Below are 21,263 nucleotides of genomic sequence, written 5' to 3'. Positions count from 1 at the left end.
TAATTTTTCCAAGTTCATGGCCAAATTTGGAATTCAAATCTTCTAGATTTTCTAAGGTACTTTATTAGTAGATTTTTTAAATCCTAAATATTCTTTTAGGATTTAAGGGTCTAGGTTTTGCAATGTTAGTAAAATACTAATATGGCAAAATCTATACTCTTAAATTATAAAAGAATGGATAGGATTTAAAAATTCTATTGATAGGATACCTAAATTGCGTAGAAGATCTGAATTTTGTCCGCTAGACAAAAAGCATCCATCACACGGGTCAATAGATTTATTCCTATTCTAAAACCCCATATACATGTGCATAAATGTCGAAAAATTTGCCGTGATTGGCGATAATTAATCATAATTAAGAAGAAAAAAAAGAAGAAGAAGAATTATTTGTATCCCTAGAGACCAAACCAAAACATGTTCTTCAATCCATTGGTGTACACAAACCATGCAATAGTTTTTTTTTTTTAAAAAAAGACGTTCCAAGAAGTAAACTAAAGTCAGCTTAAGAATCACTCAAAGTCTTTGAGTAGAGAATTAATAAGAAGGTGGTGGTGAAACTGAAACCTGAAAGTGGCTTTAGCCGTTAGAATTACGCAAAACCAACCTAAAATTCCAAATTCCCAATCCTACCCTTATTCCCTGTACCGTCCAAAACGCTCCAATTAAGCTCTCACAGAGAGAATTTCCAATTTCCCAATTTTGTTTCCTTTTGGAAATCGGTTTTTTTTTTTTTTTTTTTTTTTTTTTCTTTTCACCTCTATATAAGGGGCGTGACTCTGAGCCCTTTTATTCGCACCCGTGTCTTTCTCTCATTTCCCCCATTTACCTCTCAGATCTCTCTCTCTCTCTCTCTCTTTGCAAAGGTAAGCTTCTTTTTCTTTGCGTTTCTCTCTCTCTACTTTGTGAAATTCAGTTGAATTTTGTATTTGCATTTTTGCTTTGGTGTTTGAGTTAGATCCGCATTTTTTTTTAAAGTTCGCTTGTTCGTGCTTGGTTCCCGAGAAAATAGGGGGAAGTAAGGGAACGTGAATTTTGAATATTTTGATTGAAAATGGAAGATTTTAGGTTGTTAATGCTGGATCTGTTGAGATTTGGATGGAAAATAAATGAGATTTTGTTGTTTGGAAGATGTGAATTGTGCAGGAACCACGTGGATTAAGGTGAAATTTTGGTGTTACTATTTGAATGTACGCGTTTTTGGTCGAGAATAGCAATGACGCGTGCTGATATTTGAAATTTTGATTGGAAATCTTTATTCATGTTTGGTTCAACCTCGAGAAAACAGAGGGAAAGTAATGGAACATGAATTTTTTGAATTTTTGACGGTTTATTTGCTTCTTCTTTTTTTACTGAAAATGGAGGGTTTTTGGTCGTTAAAGCTGGATCTGTTGAGATTTGCATGGAAATATGTGATTTTGTTGTTTGGACGATATGAATTGTGCAGAAATCACGTGGATCAAAGTGAATTTTTCATTTTACTATTTGAATGTACACGTTTTTGGTAGAGAATAGCAATGATGCGTGCTAATGTTTGAAATTTTGATTGGAAATCGTTGCTCTAAGTTGGAATATCAATTTTTAAAGTTCACATGTTGATGTTTGATTCCCAAGAAAACAGAGGGCTAATGGAACATGAATTTTGAATTTTTAACGGTTTGTTTGCTTGTGTTCTGTTTGAAAATGGAAGATTTTAGGTTGTTAATGCTGGATCTGTTGAGATTTAAACGGAAACAATGTGATTTTGTTGTTTGGAAGATATGAATTATGCAGAAATCCCGTGGATTAAAGTGAATTTTGGTGTTACCATTTGAATGTACATGTTATGCGTGCTGATATTTGAAATTTTGATTGGAAATCTATGTTTTAAGTTGGAATATCATGTGTTTGGTTCCTGAGAAAACACAAGGAAAGTAATGGAACTTGAATTTTGAGTTTTTGATGGTTTAACTTTTTGTTTTGGGCTAAAAATGGAGGATTTTAGGTTGTTAATGCTGGATCTGTTGAGATTTGAATGACAAAAAATGTTTTTTTTTTTTTTTTTTTTTTTTTTTTGTGTGTTTGGAAGATATGAATTGCGAAGGAATCACGTGGATCAAAGTGAAATCTTGTTTTACTATTTGAATGTGTTTGTTTTGGCAAAGAATAACAATGATGCTTGGTAATAGTTGAAATGTTGATTGGAAATCTTTGTTTTAAGTTGGAATATCATGTGGTCATGTAGATCTGATACATTGCTTTGGAAATATGTTTATATACTTGCATATGCATACAAGAATATATTTGTGTTTGTGTATATTAGCATGTCAATTTCTTAATCAATTTGAAATCAGCTAAATATTTTATTTCTTTTGTGTAGCAAAACAAAATAGATCAAGTTTTGTTTGTGTATTTGTTTGTTTAATTGTAACTTTGGCTTTATGCAGATAATTTATTAAGAAAAAGGAACTTAATTCGTGCTCATGGGATCGGTTGTCGAATCTACAAACAAGGTATATATTGACTTTGTAGTTTCTGGCAAGCAAGGGATCTTCTGGAATTTGGGTTTGCTTATGGTGTGCCTTGAAACAATTAGACTTTGCTAGGGTTGGGAAATGATAATTAGCTTGTATGCTTGTTCTTATTGATGCATACATGCAGTTTCTTCTATGAGAGAATCTTTTCTGTTCTGGAATATTTCTTGTTTTGACTTTTGTTGTTATCACATGATAACTTTATTCAACTGCAGGAGGTTAATGGAAGCGTAGCTGTGAAGAACCCTACAGTTGTTTTTGTTTTAGGTGAATGTCTGGCTCGAAATCTTTGGTTATGATGTTTCTTACAGTTAATTGTAGTCTGCTTGTATGTTATTTCCAATAAGGTCTTTGTGAGCAAGAGAATCTCAATTATTCACCAAGTATCTGATCTGGTCAGACTGCATGAAAAGCTAATATGCTTAAAATATAAGGGAATCAGAATTTAGTTCCTGTAAAAGATTTTGGGTTGATTCTTCTTGGCTTTCACTTTAAGTTAGCTTTTTTGTTCATTGAATAAAAAAAGGATTGCCAGAGAAGCTGTGGGAAGATCTTGTTCCCACAGCTTTCTAAATGATTAATTTACTTAATTGAATTTTGAAATCTACATGATATAAAAGATGAGTTGAGAAGAAAAAAAATTTACTTTCTTTGGAGATACTTGTGTATTTTTTATATCAGCTCTGTCACCTTTTGAAACAATAAATGACTTCTGTTTAGTTTTGAAAGACTGGAGGTTATTTAGGATTAATTTATAATTGCAAATGACCATGATGCTAAGATGTGACGTCACAAAATGACACCTATGCGCTTTTAAAATCGTTTGAACAACTGTTTTCTTTAGTGAAAAGGAGGTCATTTCAGCTATTTACCTCATCAATGAGAGAGTGATTAGTCAACTGTTGCGTCAAATGAATATGTCTAAACCCTCTGGTTTGATCCAAAGCTTAATTTTTAATTGTCCTACTGCAAATGGGTCCTAGAATAATGGTGAAGTACCAAAGCCATCCATAATATGTGGGCAGGGTATTGCAGCTTGTTTGGAGGATGGAGGGGAGGGATTTAATGAATCCTATTTGGATGATTTTATAAGGGGGAAGGGGAAGGAGGAGGAGGAGGGGTTTGAAGGGTGTTTTATCCCTCCTAACCCAGTAACACCCCACTTTTTCAGTCTCCCCAAATTGGAGGAATTTCAAGCAAGGGGTTCCGCTTATATTTAACTTTTATTGTCAAATCTGCTCTTTGTGGTTTCAATTTATAACTATTTCTTTAAAATTAGCAAAAGAGGGTCATAATTGTCAATTAATATGACCATCTCCTCTTTCATCTCCTCACCCTACTTAATTTTAAACATCCAAACAAAGGGGAAGAAAATCTATTCTTTTTCCCCGTAAATTTTTAAAACATCCAATGAAGGGGAAGGGGTAACCATTCCCCTCCCCTCCTCTTCTCTCCTTCCCTCCCTTAACCTCTGCTCTCCTCTCCCTCCAAACTTCCAATTAGGTTCCTTTGAAAGAATATAAATGGGATCTTGGAATAATTTAAAGTATTAATATTAAAATTTGGCTACATGCCAGTCTCTAAACAAAAAGTAAGCCTCAAGGTGAGGGAGGGGGTAGCTTGAGATTGATGCATTAGTAAGGAAGACTCATTTGATTCAAGTTGAGGGAACAAAGAGAGGTAGGCGAAGACTTGAAATAACACTAGTAGAAGCAGTAAAAGAGGTACTTATAAAAAATAAATAAAAAATAAAAATAAAAAACTAGTAGAAGCAGTAAAAGAGGACATGTAAATGAAGGAGGTAACAGGGTAAGATTTAGGATAGAATGATGAGTAATACATGTGAAAAACCCCAATTACTCAGTTGAGGATTTATAGTCAACCCCATAGTTTTAGGATTAAGGCTTTGTTGTTGATTTCTATGTATGTCATAGAACCTTATGCTATTGTGGTAACAGGTTTGCTGCAAGTAACACCACTAATTCAAAGAGTTCTAAATAAAATAATGATTTTTGGATGGTCTATTAAGATTTTTGTATTGTGTGTCTGTGTTGCAATGTTATAATCTTACTGCATGAAGGATCTAAGGATCTTGCTATCATATCATTATAGAGCTTGTGTTACTTGCTTTTGTTGCAAATTATTTTCAAGCCAGTCATCCTCCTCCCATTTCTTTAAAAGTTCTTGTAGACCATTCTAAGTTGATTTCCTGATTCTTTTCATTGACCAGGTGGCCCGGGTAGTGGAAAGGGTACCCAATGTGCAAATATTGTTGAACACTTTGGTTATACCCATCTCAGTGCTGGTGATCTTCTCCGAGCAGAAATCAAATCTGGTTCTGAAAATGGGTAAAATATAAATATTTATCTAAACTATTAACATTGTGTTTGTATTGAACAGCTATATTTAGCATGATTACCATCATGTGTAAAGAAAGTTACACCCAGCTTTGTAGAGCATCAATCTGGGCATGAAGTCTTACAATGTTATAACTAAATCTTTAAATGTTGTGCTTTTGTGAATCATCAGTTCGAAAATGATTGATTATGTTTGGATTGCTAATTTACCCCGTTGTCCCTGGGGTCGGGAAGGGGCTCCCCATCCCAAACCTGCCCTTTGCCATCCCCTTTGCTATGAAATGATTGATCTGGTAACAAGTTAGTACTGGTTATTGTCCACTGAATTTCATATATCATAGATTTGTTTGCTCAGTGCCATTTTTTTCCCTGCCCATGCTTTTATTGGATTCACCATTGTGCTGCATGTGGGCATTATCATTGGAAGCATGTTTGTGCACTGCTCCAAATATATATATTTCAAATTTTTAATATTATTGTTTACTATGTATTTTGCTTGGTCTTCTGACAATACTTGCTATTTATTATTTAAATATTCTTCTTGGTCTTCTGACTTGGATCTGGATATTGGATACCATATAATGTTGTTTTTGTTTCTCATGCTTTACAGCACCATGATTCAGAACATGATTAAAGAAGGAAAGATTGTTCCCTCAGAGGTAACCATTAAGCTTCTCCAACGAGCAATGCAGGAAAATGGAAATGACAAATTTCTTATTGATGGTTTTCCCCGCAATGAGGAAAATCGAGCAGCATTTGAGGAAGTTGTAAGCCCTCTGCATAAATCTTTCTTTTTATTTTGATTTTATTAGTTTTAGAATACATTGTCCTGTTTCGAGTAGTTATCTCTGAGTAGATCAGTTATATTATATTTATTCGAAACTAAGATTTCACAATGCCTTGATGGTTATGCAGACAAAATTGAGCCAGCATTTGTCCTGTTTTTTGATTGTCCTGAAGAAGAGATGGAGAGGCGTCTTTTGAGTAGGAACCAGGTTAGACAGCTGTGGTCTCTCTCTCTCTCTCTTTCTGCGGGAGTTAATATCCTTCCTCAGTTTAAATTGTATCTTTCCTGAGGTTTTTCCCCTTAAATCTGAATTTTCTTTGTTCTTGTTCTTTTTCTGTGTAATGAAGGGAAGGGAAGATGATAACATTGAAACCATTAGGAAGCGGTTTAAGGTTTTCTTGGAATCTAGTCTCCCTGTGATTGAGCACTATACCGCTAGGGAGAAAGTTCGAAAGGTAAATGTTCTAAGTTATGTATATATAACTTTTGGTTAAAATCTTCTTAAATGTTTATCCCAATACTAAAGTTGTGCTTTCATCCCCAGATTGATGCTGGAAGGCCTGTTGAAGAGGTTTTTGAGTCAGTTAAAGCTTTATTTACCCCTAAAGATGAAAAGGTAAAGGGCCGTCGTCGTGCTTTGTGGGGGTTTTTTCAGAATAGACTTTGTTTTCTGAGGAATAAACTCACGAATTGAGTTTAAATGCTGTAGATTGAGGGTTGTGTTGTCTCAATAATTACATAAGTGTGTGCTTTTGTAATTATACTTATTGAATAAAATGGTCTGAGTTAAATTTAGCTTTATTGGCAGCTTATAGTTTTTGAAGTTCTAGTTCACATAAAAATTAATATTTAATATTTAATATTTAATATTTTCCACATTTTATAGAATTAGGGGAGTTGTGCAGTAGTGAATCAAACAGCTTTCCTGTGCCACCATCGTGGAATAGTTTTACAATTGACTGAACTTCTGTGGTACCAATAGAAATCATAAATGGCACGAGCAAAGGTGTAAATATCATGTATGTGTATATAATGTGCAGAGAAGCAAGTTTTGCCATATATTGAGTTGTGTTCAATGAAGTTGATTGTTTATGCTCAATGAATAAGTTGGATATGTCATTAATAAGTTGTGACATGTGTCCTCCCCAAGTGTTAATTCTATTTTACAGTTCTTGGAGTTAGCCTTATGACCAATCCACTTCACTATTGTCTGTATTAAACTTAAACAACGTATATAGGACAGTGACTAGGCCCTCAAAGTACATTATGCAGCATATTGCTATTAACTACTACATGAACTGCAGAGAAAGAAGAAATTTAAAGTTCTATTTTTCTATTTCACTCACTGAACACAAATATGTGGCCATTTCTGTTGCACATTTTTCCATCGTTGATGTTGATCTGTGGTATTTTCAGGCTGATTGAGTGCTGCGTATCTACCTTAAATTCAAATTTTATGTCTAATGAGGTAAATCTTTGATCATGAACTTTTAAAGTTTTCTATATATTTGTTTATGATGACAGTATGTTATTCTTAATTCCTAGTTTTGTTTTTTTTTTTTTTTTTTAATACTATGTGCTACAACTTCCTTGTTCACTTCTTGAACTGAGAAATGCCACTGAAATCAGAAGTTAATCATGGCTTAAAGAAAATTTTAAAATAAATCTGTGATTAAGAATACATTTTTAGCATCAATTCCCATGACGGTCATCTTGTTTTGGTTAGGTTAGGATTGAAAAATGGTTGATTTTGAACTCTAGAAAAATCTCACATGTTTGACAATCTCTTCAATATATATATATTGGTAGATAACAAAAAAAAATTTATTAAAAAGGAAAAAAGCCAACCCAAGTTCACTGGAAATATACCATAGGGGCAAGAACCAAGAATCCAGATTACAAAAATCAATTTAAACAGGAAGGGAAAAACATGAATATTTTGGCAACACTAAACTCCATTCAAGGAGAGTAAAAAGGAAAACAGCCTTAAGCTAGAGAATAGACTATTCACAGCCTTCAAAGCATCTAGCATTCCCTCTAAATACATCAGATCAAATAGTGTGCGGTACGAACCTCCAAATAGCTATATTTCGATGCCGAATGAACTTTCCTTGCCATGAAGCTAACAACTCAATAACCCTATGCGGCATAGTCCAATAAATACCAAACAAACAAAAGACTGTAGTCCACAACTCATAAACTATAGGACAGTAAAGAAGAAGATGATCTACCGATTCCCCATGGCCCTTACACATATAGCACCAATCAAGAACTAGAATATGCCTATTTTGAAGATTACCTGTAGTAAGAATTTTATCTAAGGAGTTTGACCAAGAAAAGAAAGCTACCCTAGGAGGAAACTTTGATTGCCACACCATTTTCCAAGGAAAAGATATGATAGCAGTAGGGTAAAGAGGAGGAGAATTTCATCCCAAAAAAAAAAAAAAGAAAGTAGGGTAAAGAGAAAGATAATAACCGCGCACCTCAAAGCTTTTACTCATAGCTGGCTTCCAACAAGCTTTGTAAGATCCAATTACCTGCACATTCTTGGAATAGACCAAATCCATAAACAAACAAAGTAAGGATTGTAATTCCCAATTGTGCACTGGACAGCAAGACTACAAAACTGTATATCCCAATGTACTGCATGACCTCCGCAATGGAAGAATTACATGTTCGACTAATGCAATAAAATTCTGGAAAAGCCTCCTTAAGAGAACAATCCTTACATCACACATCCTCCCAAAACTTCACACGAGTATCATCTCCCACATCATATCGAAGGAATAGTACGTGCCTTGTTACCTTGTTTATCCACAACTCCTCTAGAAATTGAAATGCCTGATGTGTGTATATATATATATGCATGTGAAAGAAAGGAATATTTCCTTCACTGAAAAGGCAATTAATGATTTTCATGGGGAAAGAAAGGAATATCTCTGATCATGTTCGTTTGACACACATCTTTATATGCCACATTTATCAGTTGTCCTTTGCTGAATTGGCAATCGATGAGTTTCATGGTTAAAGTATGGAATATTTTTGAGCATGTTCTTTTGACACGCATCTTTATACGCACAATGCACAAATATTGAACAACTTATATCGGCTTCCATGTTTTTGAATTTTCCTTGGGTACTTGAAGCTACATAGACACAAATTATTTTCATAAATATGAATACGTTCATATATTATAAATCAACAACATTTTTTCCTCTTCCCTTAAAATCTTGGATCTGTTAATTCAAGTTTAAGTAGGTTCAGTTTCTTGGTTCCTGCGAAGAGTAGTGATTGAAGATTGTAGTACGACCAATTTACATGAAATCTATACATGATGGAAAAAGTCGTACATAGTTTGCATGAGAATTGAGAAGTCACCTGCAAAAATAGATGCCTATATATATATATATATATATGCAAAATTGTACGAGTTAATGTTTCAGCTTGCTGACTAATTTTTCTTACTGGTATCCTTGTTTCAGGTGATGTATTGTCGCTCTATGATTGTACTTTATCGGGGGTGTTATGTCTCACACTTGTCAATTATTATAGAAGGTTGTACTTTATGCAACGGGGTTTGTACCTCCATATTTTTATTATTGTGACTGAATTCTTCATACCAAAATTAATGGTATTAATAGCAATAAACCTCCTTATTCTAGTGTCAACTATGATTTATATATATATATATATCAGGCATTGGGCTATTTAGGCAATGGCCTAAGCCCCAAATAAAATATAATAGATAATATTTATTTGTCTTATAATATTGTAAAAAAAATAATTAAAAAAAAAAAGTAAGGCCTTCCACTTCCACCAAGAAAAAAAAAAGAAAAGAAAAAGAAACTTCTATTGACCAATAGAATGTTTTGTGTCTTACAATGTTCAGATTTTAATTAAGGCAGTTTAATGATTAAAAATTATTTTTTAGAATATTATATTCTTTTTTTAATGTTGTGAATTCTATATATGCGTTTATGAATAAAAAACTATATTCTATTTGTGCGTTTTACTATATTTGCGATGGTTTAAGAGTAAAAATTTTCATTCTCCCAAAAATTTTATTTGCTTACTCTATCTATTAAAATTAAAATTGGAATTAATAATTTTCTAGACATTCATTACTAAAACCTATAAAATAATACTATGACCATTTTTTCAAGTTTGATATTTTTAAACAATTTATTCTAATACTTATTGTATAGATTTATTTTTATAATTAAAATTTTAGAATATTTTTTTATAAATAGATGAAAATAGTCAAATTAACATATTAAATTATGAAAAAAAAAAAAAAAGGTTAGTTTCTTTTTTTAAAACATTTATCACTTACAAAATATTAACTAACAATATATTTTACATTTGTGCATAAAAAAAGAAGTTATTCGAAATTAAAATTGATACCATCTTTAAGATTGATTATCTCACAAGAAAGATTAAGCAAATTAGAGATATTATCAATTAAAAAGGAAATCGCAATGGACCTTAAACACAAAAACAAAATTAATTGTAATCTTGCATCTCAAAAAGTAAAAAAAAAAAAGGAAAAAAGAAAAAAAAAGATTTCTTAAATGAAATAAAATTCAAAATATTTAACATATAAGAAAATGCTCCAAAATGTGCTAAGTTGGACCTAGATTGGGGTTTTCATGGATGCAAATTTAAACAAGATTTTAAAAACCGAAACAGTCAAAAAATCGAAAATGGGTTTAGTTCCTAGTTTTTACCATTTAAACCTATGGTTTTCAATATTGAATGGCCAGTTTTTTTAGTTTTTACCAAATCAGTTTTGTGTCTAGTTCAACTGGCCGATTTGGTTCAGTTTTTAAAACCATGAATTTAAACGAAGTTTGAAATTAATACTCTTGAAACTAAAATGAGGTATTTAATACAATTTAGAATTTGCAACTTTAAAAAAAACATTATTTTATATTTAAAATGATCCTCACATATGAAAAATCATCATAGCAATGTGGCCATATTTTGAATGAAATGCATATAACATGCCAATAACATGATTAATATTTCATGATTTTGGAGTGATCATTATGATATTAGTAAAAAGAAATCAATTCAATTGAGCCTAAAATTGTTAAAATCAAATAAATATTAAATTGATGTCTTTGTAAAGAAGTTTCCAGAGGATCACCATTGGGATATTAGAAGAAACTAATAATTTTCACATAAAATAAATTTAAAATATGTCAAATTGCCACCTTATACTCCCAAAATAAATTGAGTTAATGCGTAGAGCTGACTTTGCAGGCATGAAAAAGGTGTTAAGTTTCTGTACAGTTGAACCACAAAATATTTTTATTGCTTATGGTGTCTGCCAATACAAGATTTCAGAGGCACTAGCAATTTTTAAGATGAGGTAATGCTTAGATACAGCGTCACTATAAGGAAATCCATATATTATTCATAAGAGAGGCTAAATGGGAATAGAGTTGTTCATGGGATCAAAAAATGCTAATCTTGACTTAGGAGATCACTACTAGGAAATTCGGTTTGCCATTCGAAAATATTGTGGATTGCTAAATATATATATATATATATATGAAATGTTACATCCACAATATTTTTCACAACAATTTCATAACAAATAATATGTGGGTAACAATTTTCCACCTATTATTTATTGTGAAAAATTTTCATGTCAAATTTTAGTCAAATTCAAAGAAAAAATAAATTATCCTTTTTTTAGAGGAAGAAAAAGAAATGAACCTAAACAAACTACCAAAAAAAAAAAAAAAGGTTATGGTTTTAAAAGCTTTATAATCATATATAATTTTCATTACTTTTAACAAAACCATTACGTATTTATTTATAAAAAAAAAACATTTATCTATGTTAATATAATTTCACATCTAAATATTTCTTCTAAAAAAATTGTATTTATTATAAAAATATTTTATGCTTGTTTACGTGGCCAAAGGACACCCAACCACGTTTATTATACCATTCTACCTTATTTCATAATCATTTTCTCACATATTCTCAAACAAATATGAGATTTTTGCCCAACCTAAAAAGTGTCTCCCCAAAGCCCACCATCGCCGTAGACTGTGAAGTGTGGTATTTTGACTGTAGATAGTGTGGAAGAGGACGACGACCCAGAAGAAAAGGATCCTGCTGTGATATTCTTTGTACTCAGACATCTACAGAGCATTAACATGGCATCAGCATGCATGTTTTCCACACCGTCCTCATCATCATCAGCGCCTTTTCTTCTTCCCTCAGAGTTGCTTCCAAGTCGCGCAGTGAAACCCACCTCGCTTTCTTGGGCATCTTCCTTTCCCAAGCTTTGTATCTTTGGCTCTTTTTCCAACACAAGCCCACCAATCCCCACACTCAAAAAGGTATGCAATTTCAGCTACTCTCTCACTTGCCCCTCTGTTTTGGTTGATTTTGATAGAATTGTAGAAGTAGTTGAAAACCCAGTTGGTAAATCTTGGTTTGTGATGTTGGGTATGGTATGTAAGTGGACTTAAATCATTTTTCAGCTGAAAACCCAGTTTGTGGATTTAACAAACAAATCCAGTTCCTAATTGAAGGGAAAAATATTGACTTTTTCAGCATCATTAGTAGTTTTAAGGTTTGGATAATCACCCCTTTTTTTTTTTTTGCTAGAATGTTAGTTAAAAACCCAGGTGGTAAATCTTGGTTTGTGGTGTAGGGTATGTATGCAAGTGGACTTAATAATTTTTAGCAGAAACCCATTTTGTGGATTTAATAAGCAAAACCAATTCCTAATGGAATTATGGAAGAAGAAGAAAAAAAAAAAAAAACCTTTTCAGCTAAATTAGTAGTTTTTAAGCTTTGTAGTAGTCGAGTGGAGAGCCCACAAAACCGGTTTAGAGGGTTGCATTTAAAGTGATTATTATTAACTATATGATCCAATTTGATTCTCTGCTATAAAAATTAATTTGATTTTAGAGCAGAGTCTGATGTGACTATTGTGTTTGTTGAAATTCTTGAGACAATGAATGTAGTGTCTTGAAAAGAAAGGTGATTGATCTGAAACATACATTTTAATGGGGAGTGGACTTACCCAGTTGGTTCTGTGCGTAATTAGTTATTACATAGTCTCAAGTCTCAACAATTCTAAATTCATTTGTGGTTCAATTAATTAGAAATGTGGCTGTCAACTTGGTTGGAAACTGTTTTTTTATTGGTAAGTTACACATGTACCATCAGGGTTTTGAACCCACAACCTTACCAGCCACCCATTCTTATGGAAGGAAGAAGTTTCATTGAGTCATTGGCTATGTTCTACTTGAATATTACAGCAACGGTTTAAAGATCTATATCTTGATTCAGGCCAATTTAGCATATTAAACTACTAGCCATAAAGGCTATCTTAGAAGAATGCATTCATTTATGAAAAAATGAACTGTCCTATTGGAAAATAAATTATGAATGGAACTTCTACATTCTAGCACCATTTTTGGTTTTATGCGTCCATGGAAACTTTGTGCTATATGACATATAAATGTTATGCTAAGTAGGAGAAGCCAAAGTAGATGTCAAACGAATTTCACTTTATGATTATGTTTTGGATAGGATGAAGAGATTAAACATAAAGACAATCGTGTGCCTGAAACCTCGCAATTGAGTTGAAACAACCTAGAGTGAATCCATTCTACACATGCGCTTAGGAATTGACCACAAACCCCTAGGTCTAGGGCATAGAGAAGGTGTTGCTATTCTGTTTAGGTCTGAAAGGCAACTTGATCCTGTAGGCAGGAGTCTTAAGTCATCATAATTAAGGTAAGGTTCAGAGTTAGGGTACAAGGAGGGAGAGTTGTTGGGCACTGAAGCTCACCTAATCAAATATATCAGCCTCCACTAGTATTCATATGCCATACCTTGGAAGTGACTTAATTAAGTAGAATCTTTACCTAATCACATCAACCTACTGCAACCGTCCTCATTTAAGGCTTGAGACAAGACATGGGCAGATTCATTTTCTTAGTTATAAAAAAAATATAATTATTGGTAATCATTCTGTTATTCAAAATGCAGCACATTGCATTTCAGCAATTATAACCACTCTTTGAATATGGCACCTGCTCATGAGGATGACATTCAATTTTCCTTGGTTTGATCTTCTCTTTTAACCCTCATTTGAGAAGACTACCAATTGAATGATCAAACTAGATGAGTTGGCATGGTTATATGAGTGTATCAAGGGTTAGGTGCGTTGCAAATAGAGAACAACATTCCAACACTGTTGTTATGATGTCTATACTTACTATTTTTTTGATAAGTGTCTATACTTAGTAGTTACTACTGTGCATATGGAGAAAAAGCTGCAAGTAATTTTAATGCTGAAGTAACCCCACTAAAGAGGAGCTCATTTATTTTATGGAAATTTTTTTAGGGAGAGCCATTCTGTAGATTGAATAATAAAATTTTTTTGAAGTGGCCTTTTTGTGTCTGCCTTCACCTTTTTATCTTACAAATTTCATTCTGAATAGGCCACTGCATATTTCTCTTTCATGTAGAGAAGCTTAATTCGCTTGCTTAGTGGAATAAGGTTTTTTTTTTTTTTGATAAGTTGGAATAAGGTTGTTTTGTTGGTACTTTTGTTGTTCCCAAATATATTGGGTAATACCTTCCTGTTTATTTTTACCGAGTTGACCTCTCATATCTGTTGCTTGAGTTATGATTTCTAATGCCTATAGCCTGCAAGACTGAGGATTAAACTTTTTTCCCAAGTGAAATGTGCACCCAATTAGTCATTCTTTCTTGAGGTTGGTTATTATCATGGTTTTAAAAACCGAACCGGACATCAAACCGTTTTTTTTCCAATTTCCGGTTCAACCCCGGTTTTTGACCGGTTTTTGGCCGGTTTTCCGGTTGTTGACCGGTTATGGGACTTTTAACCGGACCGAATTGGCATCCGGTTCCCGGTTGAACCGGTCGGACCGGCCGGTCCGGTCCGGTTTTTAAAACAGTGGTTATTATGGTCAGTTTCACTGTTCATTTGGATTACAAAAAGTAATGGTTGATAAAATAATAAATACATTCTTCTTTAAATAATTTGTATACCCTGTTCAGGTTAACTCATTAATATTTCTTTAAATTTAAGGAAATCAGCTCCCTCACATGTGTTTTTTTAGGATTCTTTCATTCAAGCTGCCTGGACCCGGAGATCTCGAGGTGAGCTTGCTAAAAGGCCTAATAGGAAATCATGGAAGCAAAGGACAGATATGTTCATGAGGCCGTTTTTACTAAATGTTTTCTTTTCAAAACGATTTATCCATGCCAAAGTAATGCACCGGGGTACCAGCAAAGTTATATCTGTTGCTACTACAAATTCAAAGGATCTGAGGTATTCATTACCATCACTCACTGATCACAATGCCTGTCGAGTTGTAGGGCAACTAATTGCAGAGAGGTCCAAGGAAGCTGATGTATTTGCAATGTCTTATGAGCCTAGAAAGGATGAGAGAATTGAGGGTAAACTTGGGATTGTCATTGATACCATTAAGGAAAATGGGATTATATTTGTTTGAAAGCTTTTTTTAGTATTAGACTGCTACCAGTACTATATTTTCCAGTACTATATTTTCCATCTTCCAGTATAAACTGTCTCACTAGCAATTGTTTTCCATTTTCCAGCTGATATATTTGCACATCAACAAGTTTTTAGTTTCTTCCAATATTTCAATAATTTTTGTCAAAAGTCTGTAACTCAACTAGTTAGTACCCCTTAGGATTTCGAATGGAGACATTCAGAATTCAAATCTTCCTCGTCCCAAACTATAAAATTATAAAATAAAAAAATTTCTCTATCTCAAATTGTTAGTCTTTTTGCGTTTGACAGCTGATCAAAAGTTAGTTTTTTTTTTTAATTAAATTATCTACTGATTGTGAGTCTTACAATACTTTTAACTAATTGGAATTAAGCTAGTTTTCCATTTCAATAAAATAGGTCTAGGATATTAGGAATTTATAAAAAAAAATTAAAATAATAAATTAGAAAGGAATGAAATATGAAAAGAAGTGATGTTTACAATTATTATTTTTTAAACTAAAAGATAGGAGTAAAATTATTTTCTTTCTTTAGACTTCCTATGTTTTAGAAAAAGAGAATGACAAGAAAAAAAAAATTGTAATTGGGTAAATTTTTTTTTTTAACTTGTTTATTTGTATCTTTTATCGAAGTAGGAATACAATTTTTATTTTTATTTTTTTATTTTAAGTTACGCTCATCTTTTCTCAAGCTAATTTTGAATTATACAATCATATATTCTTATAACTATTGTGCGGTAAAAAATTAACTAAAGTCTAAGCTCTAAGTCAACACTTGATTGTCACAACTAATTTATAATGAACGAGAGATAGATAATCCACAATGGGAGATTTGAACAAAAGTAAAAATTGAATAATATGGGTTTAATATTGATAAACTAAGAAGCTCTATTCTTGTCAAGGTTACATGCATCCAAAAGCAAATACAAATTCTCTCAACTCTTTTCTCTTTCTAACTTTCTGTGTCCCTCTATGTATGCATGGAGCCTCTATTTATAACCCTAAGCCTTCTTCTTAGTGGTGGATTATTATGATGAGAGTCAAGGGATATTTGTCCCATTAGGTGTCTCCTTCTCTCATTTTGATGATGAAGATCAACTAATTCAGTAAGAAATGCAGTTGTGTCAGGTGAAAATATCTAATTAATGCGGAGTTTGCTATTGCTTGATTTAGGAGCTACCTCCATGAGTTCCTCAGACTACTCGGACACCTTTCATGGGCTCTAGGTTCTCCTCAATTATGTCATTGGTAGGGCACCCTCAGTTGATACTATCTAATCGACTATATTTCATCAGCATCCATAGGTGGAGAAAAAGTTTCCTTCCTGGGGTGGGTCCTTGGTCCCTCGATTAAGTCTAGGTCCATTCTTGCAGAGGATATTGGTCGAGCTCGGCCTCTCAAATTACGTTGTCTTCTTAGTGGACTCATAGTTCGTGGTCCGTAGAACACAATCAAAGGACCACTCTCCTACAACTATTTATTTATTTTTATGACCTTACAACTATTTTAGTGTCATTGCAAATGAAATTAAAATTATATTTTAATTTATACAATCATCCATAATTTAAGTTTCTCCATCTCCAATTATTGAATTATAAAAGTAAAAGTCAAAATATATTATTTTAAATAATATTTATACTAATGAATGAGACTAAAAAATAAAAAATAAAAACCTCTATGGATCCACTAAGTCCTATATTTTCTAAGAAAATATAATTTTTCTTTTCACAAACTTTTTGTTATAAATCGTTTATGTTATAAATTATGATTATAATTAGATTATTATCCTTTTCCTAAATTTATTGCTAAGGAATCCCAATTGTCAACAAACATCTCTACCCAAAAAAAAATGTCAAATGTATCTTTCTTTAAAAAAAAAAAAGAAAAAAAAAGGTGTGCGTTACCGTTGCACTCTCGCACCAAAGATTGACCCCAAAAAATAACAAACCAATAAAACGAACCGAATAGACAGATCAGATCTCACCGAACGAAGAACACGAGGCCAAAGGGAGAGAGAGAGAGAGAGAGAGAGACGAATCAAACTGTATTCAGCTCAGTGCTTTTTTTACACACACCAAACACGACGTCGCATTACAATGCTGCCACCTCGTTTTCCCTTCTTCGGCGGAAGCGGCGGAGGAGCTTCTTCCAATTCCACCACCACCGCCAACAACCGAATTCCACCGAACACCACCACCGCCGAGTCCGAGTTCCGTCAACGAGTTCCCACTCTCAAAATCCAACCGGACAAGGACGTGTACCGCCCCGGCGATCCTCTGATCGTCACAATCCAGATCTCCAACCCGGACACCGCCTCGTCGCTCTTGCTCGACCGAATCGGTTTCGAAATCAGAGCCGTCGAGAAGCTCGATTCTCAGTGGTTCGCCACTCACAAACCCTTACCTGGATCCAAACAACGACGAGGTCTCTCTCTCTCACCTTCTTCTTCAATTTCTTCGTTTTTGTCATTTTCTCAAAGCTGAAATGCGAGTGTTGATTTTTTTTATAATAGGTGAATTTGTGTTTGTGGAATGCGCGGTGCCTTCGATGGTTTCCAATCAGATTGTTTCCGCCGGCGCCACTAAATCATGTATGTGTTTTGTGCTGTTTTTCTCGCGATTTTGAATTCATGAACTTAAAAGGTTTGGATAACTTAGAGTTTTTAGTTTTACTGTAACAACAGCAACAACAACCAAGTCTCGACATTTAGCTATGGATTCTCCTTTTCTTAAAGAGGGAGAATCCATAGCTAAATGTTGAAATGTATCAAAATTGTTAAAGAATGAATAGCACCGAGTTCCATCGAAGAACATTTGTATGTGTTATATGCTGTTTTGCTTGCGATTTTGCATTCGAATTTTCAATTTGAGTAATTTTTTTTTTTTTTTTAAATTCAGTGATTTAATTTGTTTTTGTTGAATTCATGAACTTGTGTTTTTGTATAACAAATTAATTTATTGCACTGTGAAATACACTAAGGCTTGGACCACTGAGTGTTTTTAGTTTTACCATAACAACAGCAACAACAACCAAATCTTATTAGTCTGAAAATTTCGGCAGTTCGCTATGGATCCTCAATAGACTAACCAGGGTCGGTCACGTGTATTGCTTTTAATAAGTGCTTTTATAGGTGATTATTAGAAATGTAGCACAATTTCCCCTTTTTCTAAATAGGAAAGAGGATTTTTTTTTTTTTTCAAAGAACATTTGTTCTTGTAGGTACAGTGAATTTTGAACATTGTTTTCTGAAATGTTTGTTTTGCAGCTATATTAGCTGTTAGTTTCTTTGTTTGTTGCTATAGAAGTAGCATCAATTTAGGTGATGTTATAGATAAATGCCATGTCCATGAGATTTTCACAAGAAATCTTAAGTGGCATGCTGTTATTGGCTGTTATGGGTGGGCAAAAAAGTAATTTAAGTGGTGGATTCAAAATTATAACCAATAACAACTTATCACCTAACATATGTTGTGAAAGTGTTGTGAAAATGTTGTGGGCGTAGTAGCACTTCTCGATGTTATATCTGCTTGTATTGCTTTTTGTTTACTGCTATATCTGCTTTGTCTCTCTCTTTTGGTTGAATCAAATATTCATTCATTTGAATCTCTCTTTAGACATTGTTATGTCACTTGTATAGCTAGTTGGTTTATAGAGAAGGGTAATAATTTGTCAACGCAAAAGAAGAACAAGCAGAGATTCTGCTTTGATGACACCCAAGTAGAACTATAGGGTATAGAAGAAGAGTTAATCCTTTAATCCAAATTGGAGGTCGGTGCTCTATGTCGATAATCTTGGGTTTCCATGGAGCTCCAAACTCAAAATTCTTTGGCTGAGTCTATATGAATCCAAGCTTGTAATTGGTTGATTTTCGTAAAAAGTTGCAGTGTGTTGTTTTGATGGTCAATATTTTGAGTGATGTGAATTATTTATATGGTGTCAATATTGTTATGTCAAACTCTGTCTAAAGTTTCCTATTCTATCATTTTGATTCAAGCCAATTGATTCTGTCAAACATTGCAATGCTACCTGCAGATGTGGTGCGAACTGTGCTGCCAGACATTATACCACCATCTTACAAGGGGGCTACCATTCGCTACTTTTATTATGTTAAAGGTACTTTGTCTGGACAATGGCTGATACTGGAAAATGGCCACTCTCATAGAGAGTCAGTACAAGGTTTTACTGAACTGGTTGGTCTCCTTTAACTTGATTTAAAGTTTGCTGAAATGATTTTTCTTGCTTATTTTGTTTTTTGTTTTTGTTTTTTGTTTTTTTGTTTTTTTTTGTTTTGTTTTTTTTTTTGTTTTGTTTTTTTGTTTTGTTTTGTTTTTTTTTTTTTTTTTTTTTTTTTTTTTTTGTTTTTTTTTTTTTTGTTTTTTTTTTTGTTTTTTTTTTTTTTTGTTTTTTGTTTTTTTGTTTTTTTTTTTTTTTTTTTTTTTTTTTTTTTTTGTTTTTTGTTTTTTTATAAATTTATGAAAAAACACTTATAGCCACTAACATTTATATTGCTTGACCTTTTCTTCATATGGATAGCATCTTGTGATGGTTGTTATATTCATATATTGTCTGATACAACTATGAAGCATGCTTATCAACTGCAACACTGCACAATGCAACAGCTGGGGTTTCATGCCTAAGATGACATCATTGTACAGTATTTGTAGTCACTAATACTTATTTTGCTTGGAATTTTCTTCATATGAATAGTGTGATGGTTGTTATATTCATATTATGTTTGATACAATTGTACAGAACATGGTACATATAGTTGCATAAATGCCAGCTAAGTGATATTCCTTAGCTAGATCATTATTTGATTTTTTGTTTGATATATATTCATTCACATTCATTAGAGGATATGGATCTTGAAACCATGACCTTACCCTTCATCCCATTATTATTGGAGAAGTGCCAGTTGAGCCATAACTCATTGGCAACAGTAGAGAAATGTCTTTGATAACCAAATCATGATATGCTGGCTATTGCATAAGCAGCATGAACAGTGGTGCATCATGAGTGATAATAAATGAAGTGACAACTCTAGTTATGGTCACATAAGTCCGTAACATGTCTTGCATGATATTTTAACTCCTCTAACCTGGAACAACAAGTATCAGTGTCCAAATTTGTTCTAACACCTCTGAATACTTGCAACATATCAACAAGCTTCTGAAATATTAAGTAAGCATCCAGAAATTCCTAACCCTTATTATATTTACTTGTGTAATTTACCAATAATCTTCCAGATCAGATGCAGATGCAACATTAGCAGTATGGTGTTTGTTATACCTATCCAAAAAAAGAAAAGAATAGCATTTGTTATGTCCAGACATTAGCAAACATGTGCAGTCACATGCTCACAAACACACACATAGAGGCGTACATACATGTGTATATATGTGTTTGGGTGGTGGGAATATTGGAGAAAACCTCCAAGTCCTTGTTTACATGCCAGCTTTTTAATAGATTGATTTGATATGATGAGTTAGATTTTAATTGTTGAATTTTAATCAATACAGGAAGATCGTATACCATNAGCGTATATAAAGTTTGAACTTTGAAAGGGAACGAATAAGAATAAGGGCTGGAATGATACATCTGCCAGGGCCCATTCCACTTTTGCGGGCTGATAGCCACATATTGAGGCCTTAACATCACATCCAAGCTCGATGGGCCCATAGTAAATTGACATTTGTTTGTAGTTCTAGGGTGCATTTGTTTTGGCTTCAAACTACTTCCGAAAATGTTTTTCCGTAAAAGTGTGTGTTTGGTAGTTACCGAAAATTGGGTCAAATTGAAATGGTTTTCTGCGTTGACCGTAAAATAAGACTCATGGGCTTAAAAGCATTTCCGTTTTTATTTTACCTTCAAATCACTTCCGGAAAGAGAGAAAGAGAGAGAGAAAGAAGGACCAGACGCACAAAGAGAGAAAGAGAGAGAGAAAGAAGAGAGAGTAGGGAGAGTGAGCTATCGCGCCTCAACCCCAGATGCAGCGACGAGATCGCGCCATTGATCTCTCGCTTTCTCGATCTCCCTCTCCCTTTTGAATCAAAATCCACCGAACACCAC

The 21,263-nt window shown here is 33.4% G+C and overlaps 3 protein-coding genes across 3 annotated transcripts; all 3 read left to right on the top strand.

Moving 5' to 3' along the window:
* The first annotated feature begins 734 nt into the window (after positions 1 to 734).
* Positions 735 to 9,322, top strand: LOC112030538 (UMP-CMP kinase 3). Its single transcript, XM_065771051.1, has 11 exons — positions 735 to 863; positions 2,424 to 2,489; positions 2,726 to 2,777; positions 4,741 to 4,858; positions 5,478 to 5,631; positions 5,724 to 5,727; positions 5,783 to 5,862; positions 6,002 to 6,109; positions 6,199 to 6,270; positions 7,071 to 7,122; positions 9,137 to 9,322. The coding sequence occupies exons 2-10, from the start codon at positions 2,460 to 2,462 to the stop codon at positions 7,077 to 7,079; spliced, it is 627 nt and encodes a 208-aa protein (XP_065627123.1). The 5' UTR covers positions 735 to 863; positions 2,424 to 2,459; the 3' UTR covers positions 7,080 to 7,122; positions 9,137 to 9,322.
* A 2,325-nt stretch (positions 9,323 to 11,647) lies between these two features.
* Positions 11,648 to 15,241, top strand: LOC112030619 (uncharacterized). Its single transcript, XM_024063294.2, has 2 exons — positions 11,648 to 12,013; positions 14,780 to 15,241. The coding sequence occupies exons 1-2, from the start codon at positions 11,828 to 11,830 to the stop codon at positions 15,173 to 15,175; spliced, it is 582 nt and encodes a 193-aa protein (XP_023919062.1). The 5' UTR covers positions 11,648 to 11,827; the 3' UTR covers positions 15,176 to 15,241.
* A 1,884-nt stretch (positions 15,242 to 17,125) lies between these two features.
* LOC112030684 (uncharacterized) lies at positions 17,126 to 20,755 on the top strand. Its single transcript, XM_065771125.1, has 4 exons — positions 17,126 to 17,618; positions 17,707 to 17,784; positions 19,227 to 19,384; positions 20,714 to 20,755. The coding sequence occupies exons 1-4, from the start codon at positions 17,291 to 17,293 to the stop codon at positions 20,753 to 20,755; spliced, it is 606 nt and encodes a 201-aa protein (XP_065627197.1). The 5' UTR covers positions 17,126 to 17,290.
* Positions 20,756 to 21,263: the final 508 nt, after the last annotated feature.

Source organism: Quercus suber, unplaced genomic scaffold (assembly GCF_002906115.3).
Source record: "Quercus suber isolate HL8 unplaced genomic scaffold, Cork oak 2.0 scaffold_39, whole genome shotgun sequence".
Classification (NCBI taxonomy): domain Eukaryota; kingdom Viridiplantae; phylum Streptophyta; class Magnoliopsida; order Fagales; family Fagaceae; genus Quercus; species Quercus suber.
Note: the sequence above shows the minus strand (reverse complement) of the source record. Positions and strands in the feature narration are given on the sequence as shown.